General features: G+C 50.1%; 1 protein-coding gene across 4 annotated transcripts in view; it reads right to left on the bottom strand.

The window, feature by feature from the left end:
* CALN1 (calneuron 1) overlaps positions 1 to 20,451 on the bottom strand; it is a 176,668-nt gene that overhangs the window by 71,865 nt on the left and 84,352 nt on the right. For all 4 annotated transcript variants that reach the window (XM_058037500.1, XM_058037501.1, XM_058037503.1 and 1 more), the window contains one exon: positions 4,649 to 4,792. In XM_058037500.1, coding sequence (XP_057893483.1) covers positions 4,649 to 4,792 — 144 coding nt within the window. The remainder of the gene's footprint in view (positions 1 to 4,648; positions 4,793 to 20,451) is intronic.

The raw sequence follows: 20,451 nt of genomic DNA, 5'->3' as shown, positions 1-20,451 counted from the left end.
TGGCTGGTGGCACATCCCTCTGCTGGCCTGTCCCCTCTGCAGGAAGGCTGGTGATATGTCCCTGTGCAGGGAGGTGCTGGCAGCCCTCAGCAGCCATGGAGGCATCAGAGGTGACATCTGTGAAGGGCTCCTGGCCCAAATCCCAGCTGTGCCAGGGCTGGTTTTGCTCAAGCTCCAACAGTGTTCTCTCTGTAACCCCATTTTTCCTCCAAAAGTGATGAATTATGGAGCATCCATTCCTTCCTGCTCTCTTGGGAGCTCTGAGAGCATCACTGAGCAGCTGCACACTGTGGCCCTGGAGGCAGCTCTCCCTGTGCCATTCTCTGTGTCTGTCCCTGTGCCATTCCCTGTGTCTGTCCCTGTGCCACTCCGTGCCATTCCCTGTCACAGACATATTTTATGAAAAATCTTTTCTTTAAGATTTTTCCTCCTGAAAAGCTGAGAGGCTTCAAGATCAAAATGTAAACATTGATTATCTGCTGCTGTGGAATGCAACAGGTGCATCTGGGATTGGTCTCATGTGATTGTTTCGAATTAATGGCCAATCCCAGTCAGCTGGCTTGGACAGAGAGCCGAGCCACAAACCTTTGTTATCATTCTTTCTTTTTCTATTCTTAGCTAGCCTTCTGATGAAATCCTTTCTTCTATTCCTTTAGTATAGTTATAATATAATATAATATAATATAATATAATATAATATAATATAATATAATATAATATAATATAATATATATCATAAAATAATAAATCAGCCTTCTGAAACATGGAGTCAGATCCTCGTTTCTTCCCTCATCCTAAAACCCCTGTGAACGCTGTCACAATTCCCAGTGTCATTCCCTGTGTCTGCCCCTGTGTCTGTCCCTGGCTCAGTGGCAGGAGGTGACACCAGGTGTGAAGTTCTCTGGTCAGGTCCCTTTATGCTCAGCCCCAGCCCAGCTCCAGCCCCTGGTTCTCCTGGTTTTTGCTGGCCCTCAGTGAAGTTGGCCATGGCAGATGCAGCCCCTCTGCCACGCTGGAAGTCGCTGATGAAAACTGCATGTTGGGGCTGCTCAGGCTGGCTCAGCTTAAATCCCAAGCCCTGCCAATTTTCTTACCTCATTTGCAGGCCCTGGCAGCAGCTTTGATGGGAAGGAAGGAATGGATGTCTGGCTGCTCCACCTGCCAGCACACCATAACTCACGGCACGGGGCAGGGATGTGCAGGGGATTTCAGCTCCCCCCAGCTCTCCTGAGCACTGGGGACTCCTCCCTGAGTGTGACCTTTCATCCACCCGAGCTTCCAACCCATCTAATGCCAGCAAGAACCTGGAAAAGCTCAGCAGCCTCCCCAGGAGTATATGGGAAGGTGGTCAGGCTGTTCCTGGGAGCGCTGGGCACAGCCAGCATTCCTGCCCTGCTCCTGCATGCTGCCCTTTCCAGTGGGAGAGGAGGGAGGAGGCTGCTGCTGTCCCTCACTCCACAGTCCAAGTTAAATCCCAGGAAAAGGAGAATAATCCATTGGAGAAAAAGTAGCCACGATAATATAAATTCAAGCTGTACAGCACTAATTCAATTTGCAGGCAAGGTAAATCTTTCACAGAACATTCCCCTCTTTGCTCAGCGCCTCAGGAATTTCCCATTCCCTGACTTTTTTTTTAATCCATGGCCCACTTGACCTTCCCCTGGCACAGCCCCCAAAGCCCTGCTCCAGCACTGCACCAGTAGAGCCAGTTTGGAGCTGGAGGATCAGCTGCCATCCCTGCAGAGAGCACACAGAGCTGCCTGGAAAGCCTCAGCAGGAATTTACCCCTTCCCTCATTCCAGGTTTGACTGCACTCCCCAGCCCGGGTCCCTCCACAGCAGCAGTCTGCACAGAGCAGTGCCAGAGCCTGCCAGAGCCAGGGAAGGACTGGACATGAATCAGAGCTGGGAGCCAAGTCCCAGCCCTCTTTTTCCAAAAAAGCTCAGAATTTCGGGAAAAGACCCCAGGAGCTGGCAGCACACTGAGCCTGGCTTTGCCAAACCTGAGCCCGAGTCAGTCTCTTCCAGGAAAGGCCAGCACAGCAGGGCAAGGGGCAAACAGCAGCTCTTGGACAGACACTTCTGAAGTGATGGATTCCTTTCTTCCCCTTTTCTTTAGGGAATGAGATCATTCCACAGCAGATCTCCTGTCCCTGCCAGGCTGTGCAGCCCTTTCTGTGCAGAACCTCAGCAGGGTGACAGCCCTGCCCTGGTGACAACTGTCCTGTGCCTCCCAGGGACATGGGGAATGCCAGGGGACAGGGGAGTGTCACTGCCCCTTCTCCCCAGGCTCGGCTCCCCAGTGTCCCCAAGGATTTCTCCAGTGTCCCCAAGGGTTTTCCCAGTGTCCCCAAGGATTTCTCCAGTGTCCCCAAGGGTTTTCCCAGTGTCCCCAAGGGTTTCCCCAGTGTCCCCAAGGACTCCAGGCTCTCCCAGATCCCCCAGCCCCTGCTCTGTGACGGTGTTCACAGGGGTCTGAGGATGAGGGAAGAGATGAGGATCTGACTCCATGTTTCAGAAGGCTGATTTATTTTTTTATGATATATATTATATTAAAACTATACTGAAAGAATAGAAGAAAGGAGTTCATCAGAAGGCTAGCTAAAAATAGGAAAAGAAGGAATGATAACAAAAGTTTGTGTCTGGGACAGAGAGTCCGAGCCAGCTGACTGTGACTGGCCATTAATTAGAAACCCCATGAGACCAATCACAGATGCACCTGTTGCATTCCACAGCAGCAGATAATCAATGTTTACATTTTGTTCCTGAGGCTTCTCAGCTTCTCAGGAGGAAAAATCTTAAAGAAAAGATTTTTCATAAAAGATGTCTGTGACACTGCTCTGGCAGGATCCCAGCGTTCCCCCTCTGTCACAGCCCTGGGACAGGGTTATCTCTGCACCCCAGCTCCTGGCAGCAGGGAGGGCTCCCCTGCCCTGCCAAGGACATTTTAAAGGAATTGTTCCTTGTGCTCAGCTCTGCAGCAGCTGAAATCCCTCCCTGGCTCCAGCATCCCGATCCTGCATTTCCCTCCCTAACGGGGGTTCTGTTGCTTTTATTGCCTCAGTAATTGTTCGATGAGTTCTCCCAGCAGGACCTGGCTCGGGATGATTCCGCCCCTCAAAACTTCTCCTGGCAGAGCAATCAACACCTCCTTGGAGCAGCTCCCAGCCCAGCAGCTCCGGGACTGTGGGGAATCCTGCTCCAAATGTCAGCGGCCAGGGCTGCCCAGGAATGCACAGGGAAAGGTTCAGAGAGCCTGGCAAAGATTATCTGTGCAAGGTGGGATTGTTGGGGTGTCTGGGCCAGTCCAGGAGCTAGACTGGATGATCCTGGGGGTCCCTTCCAATTCAGGATATTCCATTATGGTGATGGCATCAAAGGAATTGCTTCCATCACTTTCAGCCTGGCTCAGCTTCTGATATCTGACTTTGGTTTGTGTTTCACCTGTGGGATGTCCCCCTCCAGGCTGGGACAGCCCCTCACCACTCAGAGAGGGGAGACTCAGCTCCTCCTGAGGGCCAGCTCCCCTCTCTGCTCTGCGTGACAGGGACAGAGAACAGCTGGAGCTGGGCCAGAGGGGGTTAAGCTGGATTTTAGGGAAAAGTTCTTGCCCTTGTGAGAAACGACTGCTCACTTTTTCAAATGTTAATAAACTTTAACAAAAACTTCAACCAAGGACTAAATAAGGTAAAATTACAGCGCTGAGAGCCCCCTGTGACTACCAGCCACATGCTCCTCCACAAAATGGATGCTCTGCTTTTTATATCCTTAGCCCCTCTTAAAGTTTTGTCAGCCAACTCCTTCTGTGCCATCCATCGGTGGAGATCACTTTTTACACCTTGAACAGAGGTCAGGTGTTGTCATGCTTTGCCTCCTGGTGACAAGGCAGCCTCCTCTAAATGTCCTGACTACTGAGGCTGTTACAAGGAGGGGAGGGAAAGAGGATTGTGGAATGACATCTTACAATAACATTACCGTACATCTGTGTAATATCTGTCTCTTAATTGAGAGAGCCAACTATTACATTACTTGTCTATAACACCCCCAGGGAATGGTCCCAGCCCCGAGGCTGCCAGAGCTCCAGGAGCTCCCATGGATGCCCAGGCATTGTTGGGATTGTGGACTTTGCTCTGGGTTCACCCAAGCTGTATCCCACAAGGGATGATCCATCCCTCTTCCATGGATTGCCTGATCCCTGGGATCACCCACAGCAGCTTCACATCTCACCTTGCCCTTTCCTTTTGTGTGGAGAAAACAAAGTTCCCCAGCTCCCCTCCACCCTTCCCCTGGTGAGCAGGAGTTGTTGGATGAGGACCCAAGGCCTGCCAAGCCCCTGTGTCGCTACAGGACACGAAAGAACACAAGCGCACACCACTGTCTTTAAAGTGAAGAAGAAAAGAGAAATTTATTTTCTGACTCTAACATTTATAGTTTTCCAAGAGTGACAGTGGATTGGAGGGTGACAGTGCCACCTCTCCAAAGACACTGGACTGACCAACAGTCCATCAACTTTTTCTTCTTCCATAAAGGAATGCAAAACGATGAGTTATTTACAGAAAGCGTGTGAGAAAGTTCGCTACAAGAATGTCAACATCAGAAGGCTTAGAAAATCTTAAAAAAAAACCAGGGTGACAGCCCTGAGCACTCACCATCCATGTCCAGGCGCTGCATGATGATGGCCAGCTCCACCTCACTGGGCATGTAGCCCAGGGAGCGCATGGCCATGCCCAGCTCCTGCTTGGAGATGAAGCCATTCCCATCCCGGTCCAGCACTCGGAAAGCCTCCCGGATCTCTGCGCAGGGAAATGAGAGAAACAGCCGCTCACTTCGGAAAATTTCAAAAGGTTTATTAAACCTCAATGAAAATACAACGAAAGGACTGTGAAAAAAATGCATATTTTATGGTTGGCTTTTCGCAAATATTAAAATGAATATTATATGTGTTATGTTAGAAAGTTATGCTGTTTTAATTTTTTAGTAGTGTGTTATAGATAGGTTTTTAGGTCATACCATAATTTTAAAATAAAAATTTTAAAATAAATAATAATTTAAATAATAATTTTTAGGTTATAACGTAATGTTAAAATAGAAACTATGCTATGTAAGATACTTTTTAAATAAAGGACTCGCAGTGAGATAGCAGCCACAGGACACCTGAATCTTTCAGAGAAAGAGAATTTATTGCTCCATTATCAGAAGAAATGAACTTCTTCCTGCCTTGCTCAGCCCTGAAGATGCTGTCAGGATTCAGATGAAGAAGCTGACACTGACCAGACAGAATCCTGTGTTTGAATGGAATTTATGCATCCTGGATGAGGTGTATGAATGTACAATAGGCTGTTGCTTTTAAGGGTTAATCCTCTGTTAAAGCCCTTTTTCGGGCTTATTTTGCCCAGAAAGAGCCAACCAGACTGTCCGTAACTCTTTGTACTTATTGTCTCATATTGTCCTAATCCAAACTGTCCAAATTATTGTTACTCTAATTATATTGCTGTTGTTATAACCATTTTATTATCATTAAACTTTTAAAATTTTTTAAAAATCAAGTGATTGGCATTTTTTGCAGGACTACATAAGGAAAAATTTGCAGTGCTGGAAACTGCCCCTTGTGCATACCACATGGCCAGTTCATCTTCAAGCTGGATGCTCAGTCTTTTATACCCCTGGGGTTGCATCAGCCAGCCCTGGCCCCTCCCAAGGTCTGTCATTCAGCTCTTCTGTGCCATTTATCAGTGCAGACTGCTTTGTACCTGGATTGGAGCTCAGGTGTTGCCATGCTCACCCCCTGAGCACCCCCAAGCTTTTCCATCCCCACCTGCCCCATGCCAGGGACACCTGTGCAGCTTCTTTGTACCTGTGCTGGACAGCCCAGGCTGTGTGATGGCAGCAATACAGGGGGAAAGGGAACTGTGGGGAGAGCAGAGGGCATCTAAACTACAATAACATAACTGTACATCACTAAAGCTTTTCTTAATATTCACACAATAGTTATCTTTTAATTGTGAGAGCCAATCATCTCATTATCCATCCATAACAGAAGGGAGAAGGGAGGAGCTGCTATGGTGGAGGACTCTGTGGATGCTGAGCACAGAAGCAGCAGCTGCTGCCTTTTCCAAGGTTAATTGTGAATATTTGATCATCCCGGGGCAGGATGATCAGGATATGTTAATGCACACCCACAAACCTCTGTGCACTCAGGATATCCCAAGATCAGAGACACAGAACTGGAAAAGCCTCTAAGATTGAGTCCAACCATTCCCCCAGCACTGCCAAGGCCACCACTGAGCCATGTCCCCAAGTGCCACATCCCCAGGGCTGTTAAACCCCTCCAGGGACTCCACCCTGTGCCACCCTTCCAGTGAGGAAATAATTCCCAATATCCGACCTGCACCTCTGCTGGCACAACCTGAGGCTGTTTCCTCTTCTGCTGTTGCTGTCACCCTGGGTGATTTCCTTCTCTAGATCCTGCTCAGAGCTTTTCTCTAATTTATAACGTTTTTACAGCACTAAACAGCCTCAGATCAATAAAAATACCGATGGAACATAAGGAACCACTTCCATCAATCGTCCTTAGCTTGGCTCAGCTCCTGATATCTGACTTTGGTTTGTTTTTTAACTTTTAACTGCTCCAGCCTGTGGCAGCCACTTGTGTGAGAGGAGACACTGAGAGGGCAGCTCCAATCTCTGCTCCTGGGACAGGAACAGCTGGGGCTGGGCCAGGGCAGGTTTATGTTGGATTTTGGGAAAGGTTCTTCCCCCAGAGCATGCTGGCACTGCCCAGGGAATGGGCACAGCCCCGAGGCTGCTCCAGATGCTCCAGGGATACCCAGGCTGGCATTGCTGGGGTGTCTGTGCAGGGCCAGGGGCTGGACTGGACGATCCCTGTGGTCCCTTCCCACTCAGGATATTCCATGGTTCCATAATCCACCGCCTCAATGTCTCTGCTCACAAACCTCTCAGCTCCCAGATCTGAACTCCCCAGATCTGCCTCTTGCAAATGCCAGAGAAATTGTAACTTCCCAGGAGCTGGGAGCCTGTTTCACTGGAAAGGTTGGAGCTGAGGAGGGAAAGAGGCGCCAGTTCCTCAGTTTTGGTGAAGCAGTCTTTGCCCCATGCTTGGAGAAGGAATCAGGGGATGCTCCATCATCTCCCTCTGGGAATGAGGATTTGGGAACAGCCCAGGGCTCCCCGCAACTGCTCAGAGGATTTTCACTTTCACTTAAAGCATTTCACTGGAGAAGTGGTAGGGAAAACTCAGCAGGGTTTTTTTGGGAAAAGAACCCCTAACTAATTTAAAAGTTCTCCATTCTCAACCAGGAAGGAATCCATTGGAGGATGGAAAATGTTTGGCCTGCCTGGCATAGTTCAGGCTTTAAGGGAAATATTCCCAGTCCTCCATGGGCTGCCAGAGTCCCCCCCATCCTGTCCCCAGGAGTCAGGGGCTGCCAGACCCTTCAGAGGGGCCTCAGAAAACCTTTGGATGTTCCTGGGAAAAGGGCAGGAGCAGCAGAGCCCACCAGGGAATGGTTCTGATGGTCTTTGCTAATCTTTATTTAAAGCTTTACAATTCAAAATCTGCTTCTAAACCTCCTCACCCAGATTCAGCCACTCCCCTGCCCCCACCAGACCGCTCCCATTTCCAGGGGCAGGATCTTGATCCCATTTACAGGGCAGAATCCTGTTCTCATTTCCTGCCCCCATTTCCATGAGCAAGATTCCGCTCCCATTTCCAGGGACAGGATCCTGTTCTTATTTCCTGTTCCCATTTCCAGGGCAGGATCTGCTCCTATTTCCTGCTCCCATTTCTAGGGCCAGGATCCTGTTCCCATTTCCCATTCTTATTTCCAGGGGCAGGATCCTGCTCTCATTTCCTGTTCCCATTTCCAGGGCAGGATCCTGATCCCATTTCCAGGGCAGGATCCTGATCCCATTTCCCATTCTCATTTCCAGGGCAGGATCCTGTTCCCATTTCCAGGGCAGGATCCTGATCCCATTTCCCATTCTTATTTCCAGGGGCAGGATCCTGCTCTCATTTCCTGTTTCCATTTCCAGGGCAGGATCCTGATCCCATTTCCCATTCTATTTCCAGGGCAGGATCCTGATCCTATTTCCAATTCTCATTTCCAGGGCAGGATCCTGTTCCCATTTCCAGGGCAGGATCCTGATCCCATTTCCAGGGCAGGATCCTGATCCCATTTCCCATTCTTATTTCCAGGGGCAGGATCCTGCTCTCGTTTCCTGTTCCCATTTCCAGGGCAGGATCCTGATCCCATTTCCCATTCTCATTTCCAGGGCAGGATCCTGATCCCATTTCCCATTCTCATTTCCAGGGCAGGATCCTATTCCCATTTCCTGTTCCCCTTTCCACGTCTCCCTGCCAGCCCACCCTGCTGGGAGGGAAAGGTGGGGAGGCAGCTCAAAGCTTGGGCTCATAATTCCAGGAGCCTTTGGAGTATTCAGGACTGAATCCCTGAATCCCAGCAGACTCTGCCAGCTGCAGGGAAATCTCCTTTCATGTGTGGTCCTGAGAGCTCAGTGCAGTAAATATCACACCCAGATCAATTAATGGGAAAACAAACTTGTGGCAGCTGAAGGCAGAAGAATGAGATTCATTGCAGGGAGAGGATTTTAGAGAAGTAAAACATGAATCTGGAAAAAGTTTACATGTGAGACTGATCCAAATGCCAGGGGTAAATGCCAGGGATGAAGGACACCTGTCCAGGGCTCTGCTGGGGAATATCCACACAGCAGCTCCAGCTGAGGGCCCTCTCCAGGCACACCCATCCCAAAAGCTGCAATTTACAGCACTCAACCCTTGAGCCTTGAGCAGAGCAAACCCCCCACACACATTTGGGGCTTTCTGTTCCTCGCAAAGACCTGAACTTCAGACCATGCTTGGCACATCCTCCCCAGCTCCACTGCCATCACCAACCAGAGCCTTTCCCCTCCCCACTCTATAAATACCACTTGTGCAGAGGTAGATATCAGCTATTTATAGGCTGAACACACTGTACAGGGAGCAGTGTGACCTCAGGCACAGCCTCCTCCTGATCTTACATGGAACAGCTCCTCCTCATGCCCTTCTCTTCCCAGGGGTTATTCCCAGGCTCCTGCAGGTGCTGCCCATCCTGAGCACCCTCCCCAGCCCAGCCCTGCTCCCAAACCCCGCTCCAGGGCCCTGTGGCCCCTGGCTGCCCCTCACCTTCCTCTCCAGCTGTTCCATTTCATTACCCAAAGCTAAAAATACAGCCTCCCTTTCCCCAGATGCCTTTCCCCACCAAGTCTCCATGGCAACAGATGCTCCCGGCTCAGAGCTGCGAGGGGATGTGGTCCACAGAGTCAATCCCTCCACAGACAGCGCTGGGGCTTGGAGAAGCTTTGGGATCTTTCCTATTCCAGCGTCTCCACAGGGATGCTTTGCCCTGATGCAAAATAGCAGAGCCCTGTTCTGGCTTTAAGGATCACAGGGGGGAGGGTGTCGAGGAGCTGCTGCCCCAGGAGCTGCCCTGTCCCCCTGCCCAGCCTGGGTGGCAGCAGGGAAAACCAAGCATGTGGGGATCAGAAATCCCAATATTTATTCCTCTTTCCCTAAGTAGTGTCTTCATTTACTCCCAAACGTGGGCAGCTGACACAGAACTGTACCAGAGGAGAAAAGGGGGAAGAGATCCCAGGAAGAATCAAAGGACAGGAAGCTCATCCTGCCCCATGGAATCCCAGAGTCCTGCAGGGATTGGGGTTGGGAGGGACCAAGGCTCCTCTGGTCCCACTATCCCAGGCTGCTCCAAGCCCCAGCCAGCCCTGGCCACCCCATCATCCCAATTAACACCTTTGTTAATGACCTCAAAGACCAGCAGCCACAACGTGAATTTAATTCCCAAATGAGCCAAGGCTGGGAGGAACTGGAAGGGTGCAAGTCCAGCAAGAAGAAAGGAACAATCAGTGAGGGTTTGGGGGCAGCAGGAGCAGAGCTGACCCTAAAAGGTTTCCCAGGAAAGTTGATCCGGATGTTCCTCCCTGAGTGTGAAGATTCCCATTCCCCAGGAGCCCAGAGCACAGCACTCCCTTCCCAGAGTTATTTGAGCATTCCAGAGCTGTGGAGGGGAAGGGGAGGAGATGTGTTTGCTTTTAATTCATTCCCTCTCTCTGCTGCCATTGAACAGCTGCACGTTACAGCATCCCGATTACCCAGCACATGTCCCATCAACCCCCCCTCCGGGAGAAGGAGGGGAGAAGCAGGGAAAGGAGGGGAGAAGCAGGGAAAGGAGGGATCTTCATTGCCTTTCTGAAGGGCACAAACAGCGCTGCCAGAGCTGGCCCTGAAATCCAGCCCAAAAGTGCTTCACTGCCCCAAATCCATCCTCATCCTCATCCTCCCCTCCCGCTAACCCTGCTCCATCCCCATCCCTCTCCCTGCTCCATCCCATCCCTCCCCTTCCTTCTCCCCACTCCAGCCCGACCTTCCCGCTCATCTCTCCCCCTGGCCGGGTTTATTTCCACTGATTTCCCTGGGCACCCATCGTCATTCTGTGGTGTCTCCCGAGCAAGGATGAATAATGATTCCCCGGAGAATTAATTCCATCACATGCCCTGGCCGCCCTGGGGTGGTTTGGGGTGTAAATCCCACCCCAAAAGTGTCATTACCCCGCTGTCATTGGGGAGATAAGAGCCGAGATAACACCGCCCCAAATCTCCCCACTCATTGCATCCTTAATTGTCCTTAATTGCACCTTTGGGCCCCCGAGTACGGAGGGAAGGATCTGAAAGCTGCAAACAGCTCGTCCTTGAGTGAACCGGGGAGTGAGGCTTGGCACTACTACGGCTAAAAATTGGAAATTTCCAGCCCTCCATCTGCTATTCTCACTCTTGTTTTTTTGGGTGGGTTTTTTTTCCCTGCCGCAAATTGCGACGAAGTGTCAAAATAATCCTGTTTTTATCTAATGGCAACGCCCCCCCCATCGTATTCCAATGGGAAGTGTCAAAATATTTCCCTCGGTTTTTGGGATCTCAGCGGAGCAGCTCAGCAGTGCTCTCACTGTGCCCTGGGCTCACAACTCAGGCCTGGGGCTGCTCTTGTTCCACAGAATTGGGCAGATTTTTATTCATCTCTCCCTTCCCCAAGACAAAAATGATTTGTGGAAAAGACATTTTTGGTGCTTCTGCTCCCAAGCACGTTGAACATTTCCAGGTAACCTTCGGGTGTGGATGTGACAGGTTAAACAGACAAACTTTCCCAGGCATTATTGTCTTAGGGAAGTTGTGAGAACGCTCAGAGAAAGAATTAAATTAATTCTTTTCTTAATCTCTGCACCTGGTGCTTGTGAACATGTGGAATGTTTGTAGGCGATGTTTATGGAAGGATATTTTACAAAAAGGTGTTGTTCCTAATTAACCAGTGGTGTGAGGGGTGTTGTTTAAGGACCAATCAGGTTCTGGGCGACCAATCAGGTTCTGGATCCTGTCTATAAATATGTGTAGTTCCTAATAAATCTCACTTCATCCCTTCTGAGCATGGAGTCAATGTTGCCTTTCTTCAGCGGTTCCTAACTCAATGGTGACATTTGGGAGCTGCCATTCCCATGGAAATGCAGGACAGAACAAGAGCTGCTGCTCTCAGATCCACCCTCAAAGGGAAGCACCTCAAGGACTGGGAACCCTTGAGGGCAGGCTGGGGGGCAGCAGCACTGTGATCCTGCAAGTGTTGAAAGGATTTGGCAAACCAGCAGCTTCCACTGTTGTGTACCGATTTCCCTGCTGTGGAAATCCCTGCAGGACAGAGCAGGGCTCAACCAGCAGAGAAGGGTGAGGCTGGAGAGGCCATGCTCTGACCCCCCCTGTAAATCAGGAGGAAGAGCCAAGCTGTCAGTGCCTGGGGAATAATCAGGAGGAACAATCACCTCCTCTCTGTGCTGGGAAATGGCCAGGCTGGGCCTGAGGGATGAGCTTGGAATGAGGGAAGTGAAGAGGGTGATGGAGAGGAAGACAGGACTCAGCTCATGGAATCCTGGAATGGTTTGGGTTGGAGGGAAGCTCAAAACCCATCCAGTGCCACCCCTGCCATGGCAGGGACACCTCCCACTGTCCCAGGCTGCTCCCAGCCCTGTCCAGCCTGGCCTTGGGCACTGCCAGGGCTCCAGGGGCAGCCACAGATGTGCCAAGGCCTGCCCACCCTCACAGGGCTTTGATTTCCACCTCTGAGGGGACAGGAAGAGGGAGGGGACATTCCAGGGACAGGGAAAAGCCATTTCAGGTGAGGAGCACCACTGGTGTAGGAACAAATGGGTGTGAGAGGATTTGGCCTCAAGGAGGAGGAAGTTCCAGGGGTCAGCATTGGGAAATGGGGCTCTGTCTGTTCTGGACAGCTTTGGTGACCAAGTCACCTCCAGCAGCAGCAACCTCAGCCTCCAGGGACCTCTTCCAGCCTGCTGAGAACGTTTTTATTCCAAATATCTCAGTCTTGGTATCCTTTATCAAATATTTCAGTGCACACTACAGTAGTGAGCATAAACACACAGGGATTCCAGGGTAATTCCTACAGGTGATCCCAGGGTAATCCCTACAGGTGATTCCATGGTCATTCCTACAGGTGATCCCAGGGTAATTCCTACAGGTGATCCCAGGGTAATTCCTACAGGTTATCTCATGTCCTTACAGTTGATTTCATGTTAATTCCTACAAATGATTCTATGTTAATTCTTACAGATAATTTCCTGTTCTTACAGGTGAGTCCATGTTAATTCCTGCAGATGATTCCATGTTAATTCCTAGAGATTATTCCATGTTAATTCCTACAGACAATTCCATGTCAAACCTTAGAGGTAATTTCTTGTTCCTACAGATTATTCCATGAGAATTCCTAAATGAGGGCTCATGTTCTGAGCTGCAATCACTGCTTGAAACCTTTCCTCAGCTCCCTGCCCTCCCCTCCTGCTGCACCCCTGGCTCCCTGAATCTCTCCCAGGGTTTTTTGGGCACCCAGCCCTGGAATTCTGAACAGCAGCACCAGGACAGGGGCCCTGCCCAAGCCAAAGGCCCAATTCTGCTCCCTGGATAAAAAATCAGCTTTTTGTGCCACATCCACTGCAAATCCTTGTCTCCCTGCAGAGATGAGTGTGGGGACAGCACCTCCCACCCACTCCAGGAGGGGTTTGGTCCCCTGGCACAAACTGTGTGACCCTGAGGTGCCACCACAGAGACCCCTCCTTTGACTTTGTGAAAGAGGGGCTCCAAACACCCAGACAAATGCAGGGAATGCCACAGCACTGGCACAGGCTCCTCCTGGGCTGCCCTGCCGTGGATTATTGCTCATGGAAATGCCCTGGGAGCAACCCCAGAGCTCCCCTGCCCTCGGGGTCCTCCCCAGCTCTGCTCCCCAGGTGGGGCTGGTCCAGAGCCTGGAATTCTGTGGGGCTTCCTGCAAGTTCCATAACCCAGGATGGGCAAGGCCAGGGAAAAATGTGTTACCCAGCCTCGATGGAAAAGGAAGAAGAAAATGAGGCAGAAAAAGAAAAATAAAGAGAGGGGTTTAGAAAAAAGAGATAAAAAGAGAAAGAAGAAAAATAATAAAGAGAGGAGATGGAAGAGAATAAAAGGAAAAAGAGAAAAGAAAGGGAAAGGGGGAAAAGAAGAAGGAAGAAGAAGAAAGGAGGAAGAAGTAGGAAGAAGAAAAAGAAAAAGAAGAAAAAGGAAGAAGAAGAAAAAGAAAAAGAAGAAAGCAAGAAAGAAGGGAGAAGATGAAGAAAAAAAAAGAAGAAGAAGAAGAAAGGAATGTAAGAAATAAGAAGGAAGGAGAAGAAGAAGTAAAAAAAAAAAAAAGAAAGAAGAAGAAAAAAGGAAAAGAAGGGGGAAAAAAGAAGAAAAAGAAGAAGAAGAAAGAAGAAGAAAAAAAAACCACCCCAACACCCACACTGAAAGGAGATTAGCGCAACAAGGCAGATAAATTCCAGATTCACGCTACGACTTTTGTTTACAACTCCAGAACCCGCTGCTAAAAGGCTGAATGAGGAGGGAATAAATTTCCAGTGTTTTCCAAAGAAAGCTCCATCTCTCTTTCACAGCTCTCTTTATCAGCAAACAGCCTTCTCCCCTCCTCCTCCTTCCAGAGCAGCACAGAGCAGAGCACTGCCCTCCCTGAGCCTCCCCCGCTGCAGCTCCCGCTCATCCTGCTTGTCCTGGACATCCCCCAATCTCTCAATCCCTGACATCCCCTCAAATCCCCCAAACCCTCACATCCCCCAATCCCTGACATGCCCTCACATCCCTGACATCCCCTCACATACCCTCACATCCCCTTAGATCCCCTCACATCCCCTCATATCCTCCAATCCCTGACATCCCCTCACATCCCCTCACATCCCCTCACATCCCTCAATCCCTCACATCCCCTCATATCCCTCACATCCCTCACATCCCTCACATTTCTCACATCCCTCACATCCCCCAATCCCCTCACATCCCCTCACATCCCTGACATCCCCTCACATACCCTCACATCCCCTTAGATCCCCTCACATCCCCTCATATCCCCCAATCCCTGACATCCCCTCACATACCCTCAGATCCCCTCAGATCCCCTCACATCCCCCAATCCCTCACATCCCCCAATCCCTCATATCCCCCAATCCCTCAGATCCCCTCACATCCCCTCACATCCCCTCACATCCCCTCACATTTCTCACATCCCTCACATCCCCCAATCCCTCACATCCCTCACATCCCTCACATCCCCCAATCCTTTCACATCCCCTCACATCCCTCACATCCCTCCACATCCCTCACATCCCTCACATTCCCCAATACCCTCACATCCCCCAATCCCTCATATCCCTCACATCCCCCAATCCCTCACATCCCTCCACATCCCTCACATCCCCTCACATCCCTCACATCCCCTCACATCCCCTCATACCCCTCACATCCCCCAATCCCTCACATCCGCAATTCCTCCCTGCTCCCATCCCTGCTCTCCCAGCAGCCACGTGGGATTGTTCCCTGTGGCTGCTGGATGGAATTTTGATCCTGCCCCGATTTCCTGCTGGAATGAGCTCTGTAGGTCTCCAACCAGTAGCTCTCAGTCTATGCCCAGCAGGAAGCAGAACCTCTCCCTGCATGTGCAGCTCCTTCCCTGGACCTCCCAGAGCCTCAGCTGGACTTCGAGCACTCTCTGTGAGGAATTTGCTGCCCAGTATTCCTGTGTCATGTGGAATCATGTCCTTGGGACAGCCCATAGGGATCATTGTTACAAACTCTGAGACCTGGCTGTTGAAGGGGATGGGTTGGGATCCTCCTCCCCATGCCAAACTCACCCTTCAGAAGGACAGGCAGTGCCTGCAGCAGGTTTTCCTGGAGTTCCATTGCTCTCCCAACCCCTCTGCCTTTAATTAACTTCCCATTAAGCCCTGGTTAACAAGGCCTTACTGTGGTTTTACTCAGGACCAGAGAAGGACCTTGGGCCCTGTTGAGTCTGCTCAGGACTCAGGAGTTGAGCTCACAGTGAAATATTCCTTCTCATCCCCCCAAATCCTCCAGGTGGGACAGGAGCAGCACCTCCAGCATCCCTCTCATCCCTTTCCACTCAGCAGACTTCACAGAATCACAGAATGGTTTGGGTTGGAAGGGACCTCAAAGCCCATCCAGTGCCACCCCTCCCATGGCAGGGACACCTCCCACTGTCCCAGGCTGCTCCAAGCTCCGGGGCAGCCACTCTGCATCCCTGGGATTAATTCCTACTCCTTGTTTCTCCAATATCCCCACCCAAGGTGAGCAGCTGCCCCTGGGAAGGACCGTCCTCTGGTTTCATGCTTTTCATCCAAAATTCCTTATTCCTGTGCATTTTCTGCTCTCCAAGTCCCAAAATCTTTTCTATCCTGGAAAAATCTTTTCTCCATGAAGTCCTGAGTGATTCTAGCAGAGAAATGCTTCCCTGAGAGCACAGCTGGTGATCAGGAGCCCAGCAATGAATCCCACTCCACACATCCTGCCTGTCCCTGCCTCCTCCCTGCTGGGAGCTCAGGGAAGGAGCCTCAGTCCTGGCTCCAGAGCAGGAAAGAGGCAGCACCAGCTCTGTTTGGAAAGGAAACTCTGGGAAGGACTTTGCCATGCCAGAATTCCCCTCCTGGTTCCAGCCTCAGACACAAACTCTGTTCTTTGTGCACAGAACCCCAAACCCGAGTGCAGAATTAAACTCAGAGTTTTGCCCTTGCTTTGGGGCAGTTTTCCCCATTGTTTTCCCTTTCCCTAAATTGGGCACTTTCTCATTTTGGGGCTGCCAATCCCTGCCATCTCCAAACTGCACCCAGCACTTTCACTTCCCAAGGGATCTCTGAAGAATCCCAAATCCCTGAGGAACAGGAACAGCCCAACAGGTGAGGGGCTGGGACCTCAGTCCTCAGCACCTGAACTGAACCTGCAGCCCCAGGCTCCTCAATGCCCCTGGAAATGCCCCTGGAAATGCCCCTGGAAATTCCCAAACAAACTCAAGATTGCCATCAGGCAGAGAGCAGAAAGGGCAGATGGATGTGGGAGCAATCCCACAGCAGCAGAGGGAAGGGTTGGGAACTGCCAGAGCTGGAGACAGAAATCACAATTCCACGTTCCATTGGATTTGGGGGAGCCTGGCTGCCTCTTCCTCAGGCTCCTGGGAGCTGGGATGAAGCAAAAAGGGTTAATTCCAGATATTCTGGCCAAAAGAAAGGTGAGGAAAACTCAGAAAAATAAGAGAAAGAAGAAGAAAATGAGAAAGAAAAAGAGGGAAAAGAGGGGAAAAGAAAAAGGAAAAAAGAGAAAGAGAAAAAGGTAAAAAGAAAAAATAATTAAAATTTTGAAAAATATGAAAGGGAAAGAAAAAGGAAAATTAAAACAAAAAGGGAAGAGGAAAAAGAAAAAGAAAAAGAAAAAGAAAAAGAAAAAGAAAAAGAAAAAGAAAAAGAAAAAGAAAAAGAAAAAGAAAAAGAAAAAGAAAAAGAAAAAGAAAAAGAAAAAGAAAAAGAGAGAAAAAGGTAGAAGGAAAAGGAAAAAGAAAAATTAAAAGAAGTGTAAAAATCAAAAAGAAAGAGAAAAAAGGAAAAGAAAAAAGGGGGAAAGGAGAATAAAAACAAAAAGAAACAAGGAAAAGGAAAAGGAAAAGGAAAAGGAAAAGGAAAAGGAAAAGGAAAAGGAAAAGGAAAAGGAAAAGGAAAAGGAAAAGGAAAAGGAAAAGGAAAAGGAAAAGGAAAAGGAAAAGGAAAAGGAGCTTTTGGGCAGCCTGGCTGCCTCTTCAGCATTCTGGCACCTGGGATCAGGCCACAATGGAGCAAAAGGCTCCAAATGTTTTGGCCAAAAGAAAGGTGAGGGAATTTGGGAACTACTCCACCCCTTGGTTTGCTTTGCTTTCCTTGCCGTGGCTTTGCAGTGGAACAGAACCAAAGCTCATCCATTATTCTTGCTGGGAATGGGTTCCAGAAAAGGCTTCACCCCACTGGAGTCCCAGTATTTCATGACCCTATTATTTAATATTTTAAACACTGAAATAATCAATTCCAAAGGAAAGATTGCAGCATTCCCAAAACGAAGCCCTTCCATTATTTCTGGCTGAAAGGGTCATTGCCAACAGGGAATGGAATAAAATCTGCATTCTGGGGATGGAAAAGGTTTCCATGGAAGAATTCCAATTGGTGAAGTCCAAAGCAGTTTGCGAAAGCTTTTCCCAAAGCATCACTGGGATGTTTCCCTTAAGGACATGGAGCCCCAAAAATCCCACAGCAAAACTTCAGTGCCTCTGAACAACTGACACGGCAGCTTTGGCAGCAATTCCCAAGTATTGCCCTGTGCAGAGAGCAGCAAACTCATTGCAAACCCCTCCAGAAATCTGAATTTTACCCTGGAGGTGCATTGTGAGTGCTCATTTGCTCTGCCTGAAGGTCCATCCATAACACCACAAGTGATGCTGGGACTGGAATTCCCCTGGATTTGATCTCCAGGCAGATCCTGGCACGTACGACAGGCTCCGTTCTGTATTTGTTGTCCCCAACAGTACAAAAAACAGGCCCAGCCTGATTTCCAACCAAAGAAATCCAGGGAGAGGAGTTGTAATGGCAGTTTCAAACATCCACCTCTGAAATGTAAAGGGATATTTGGAAGCTGCTCACTGATGGGAACAAATTCAGTCTCATGATTTGGGGACTCCATTCCTGAAGGAGACTCAGTGGAACCTGCCAGGTCCCAGGGACATGAGAGACCTGCAAGGACCCTCCCAATTCTGCAAATCCAGAGGGAATTTCCACTTCCAAAGTACTTAATAGCAGGTGTGGGAGAAGCTTTCATGGGTTTCTTTTCCCTCTGTTTACCTTTTTCAGAAAACAGGAAAAACTGTTGTACTATAAACCTTGAATCCTCCAAATGTTCCAGGAGAGTGACTGAAATATTTGCATTTCTCTCCTGTTTGGTTGTTTGAATGAAACTGCAATTTCTGCACATCAAAGGCCTGTTAGAATAAAGCCTCTCTGAGAATAAATCCCTGTTCTCTCTCTGTGTGCTGTGTACCTGAAAGCAGCCCTTGAGAATTCCATTGGAAAAATGTGTTGGAGGCAAGCACAGACAATCCAGCTTGGAAAGGATTGCCTTCCTTGCAAGCTTTAATGATACTTTCAACAATGCTGAAGAACTCATTTCTTTTCATTTCCTACCTTTTGCTAACATATTTTTCTTTTTATTTTCACTCTTTTTTTTTTGTCCCATCCCAAAAGCAGGAGCTTGGCAGCTCTTCCTCTGGTGGAATGAAAACAAACATTGCTGGAACGAGAAAGAGAAGTGAGATTTGGGCTCTTTGCTGGTGCTGACTGCCTTGACTGGGACACCAAAACCCAGCATAGTTATTTTATTGCCTGTAGATGATCAGATCCATCTGGGTGAGGCAGCAGTTGGCAGAACCCCCCTGGGGAGCTCCTCCGAGGTTTAACAGTCTCTGAAGGCACTGTGGAGTGGATGAATTTTAAATCCTCCCCAGGTTACATTCCCAGATCCTGGGAGCAGCCCCAAAGCCCCTCTGTGTGCATCAAACACCAGAGAAAGGGAACCCAAACCTTTCTGGCTCTGCTCTGACCCCAGTAGGTGCCCAGGTGGCCAAAAGCATCGTGGGCTGTATCAAAAACAGAGTGGCCAGGGCAGGGATTGTTCCCTTTGTCCCCCTTTGTCCCCTGTTCTGCCCTGCTGAGGGCCTCGAGGGCTGTGTCCAGTCCTGAGCCCCTCAGGATGGGAGAGCCCTGAGGGCCTGGAGCCCCAGGAGAGGCTGAGGGGGCTGGGCAGGGGCTCAGCCTGGAGCAAAGGAGGCTCAGGGGGCCCTTGTGGCTCTGCACAGCTCCTGACAGGAGGGCACAGCCGGGGGGTCGGGCTGTGCTCCAGGGAACAGGGACAGGAGCAGAGGGAACGGCCTCAGGCCAGGGCAGGGGCAGCTCTGGGTGCTGTGTCCAGCTCTGGATCCTCAGCACAGCAGGGACAGCAGCTCCTGGAGCGGGGCCAGCTCAGGCTGTGAGGATGAGGAGGGCCTGGAGCATCTCTGTGCCCAGCAAAGGCTGAGGGAGCTGGGGCTGCTCAGGCTGGAGAGGAGCCCCAGCTGAGAGGGGCCCTCAGGCCTGGCTGTCCCTGTGTGCAGGGAGGGGCAGAGCAGGGCCCAGGCTCTGCTCCAGGCCCAGCAGTGGCACCAGAGCCACGGGCAGGGCCTGAGCCCAGCACTGCCCCTGCCCAGGAGGCACAACTTGTGCCCTGGGCAGTGCCCAGCCCTGAGCAGGCTGCCCAGGGAGGGGCTGGAGTCTCCCTCAGCACTGGGGATCCTGCAGAGCCCTGTGCACACAATGCTGTGCCCTGTGCTCGGGGATGGCCCTGCCTGAGCACGGAGGTGCCACCAGGGACCCTCTGGGCCTTGCACAGCCTGGCCCAGCATTCCAGGATTCTGAGATACCCAGGAGAAACAAGAACTACACCAGGATTGCCCTGTAAGTGTGTCACAGATCACAGACTTTGGGATGGAGATAAGGCCACCAAAAGTGAGTGGCACAGCACAAAGGCTGCTCCTCCCTCCAGCACCTGGGCTGGAAACCAGCCTGGCTCATCCCAGTAAAACTAGAGGTGGATTCCATCACATCTCCCATTTCCCAAGTATTTGTTCCCATCCAGATGGATGCACTGAACACCAGAGCTGCCTTCAGAGGCTGTTTTGTGCTTGAGAAGGAGGCAGCAAAGCTGCCAGCACTCAGGCTCTTCAGAGGGCTGCTTTAATTAACTGGTGTGATCTCAAAGCTGAAGGACTCCTGACACACAATTACAGGGCATTGTCTGAGCTGGAAAAAGCTGTGTAACCCTTGCCTTTATCATAATCTCACTCCTGTTCACTCAATACCTCCAAAATACATCCCATGGTCACGTTTCAGTGGCCACTTCTCCATCTGCTGGTCCTTGGAACAAATGAGTGTTTCTAAAAATA

The sequence above is a fragment of the Melospiza georgiana genome, chromosome 19, assembly GCF_028018845.1.
Source record: "Melospiza georgiana isolate bMelGeo1 chromosome 19, bMelGeo1.pri, whole genome shotgun sequence".
In the NCBI taxonomy this organism is placed as follows: Eukaryota; Metazoa; Chordata; class Aves; order Passeriformes; family Passerellidae; genus Melospiza; species Melospiza georgiana.
This window is presented reverse-complemented; position numbering and strand designations above follow the sequence as displayed.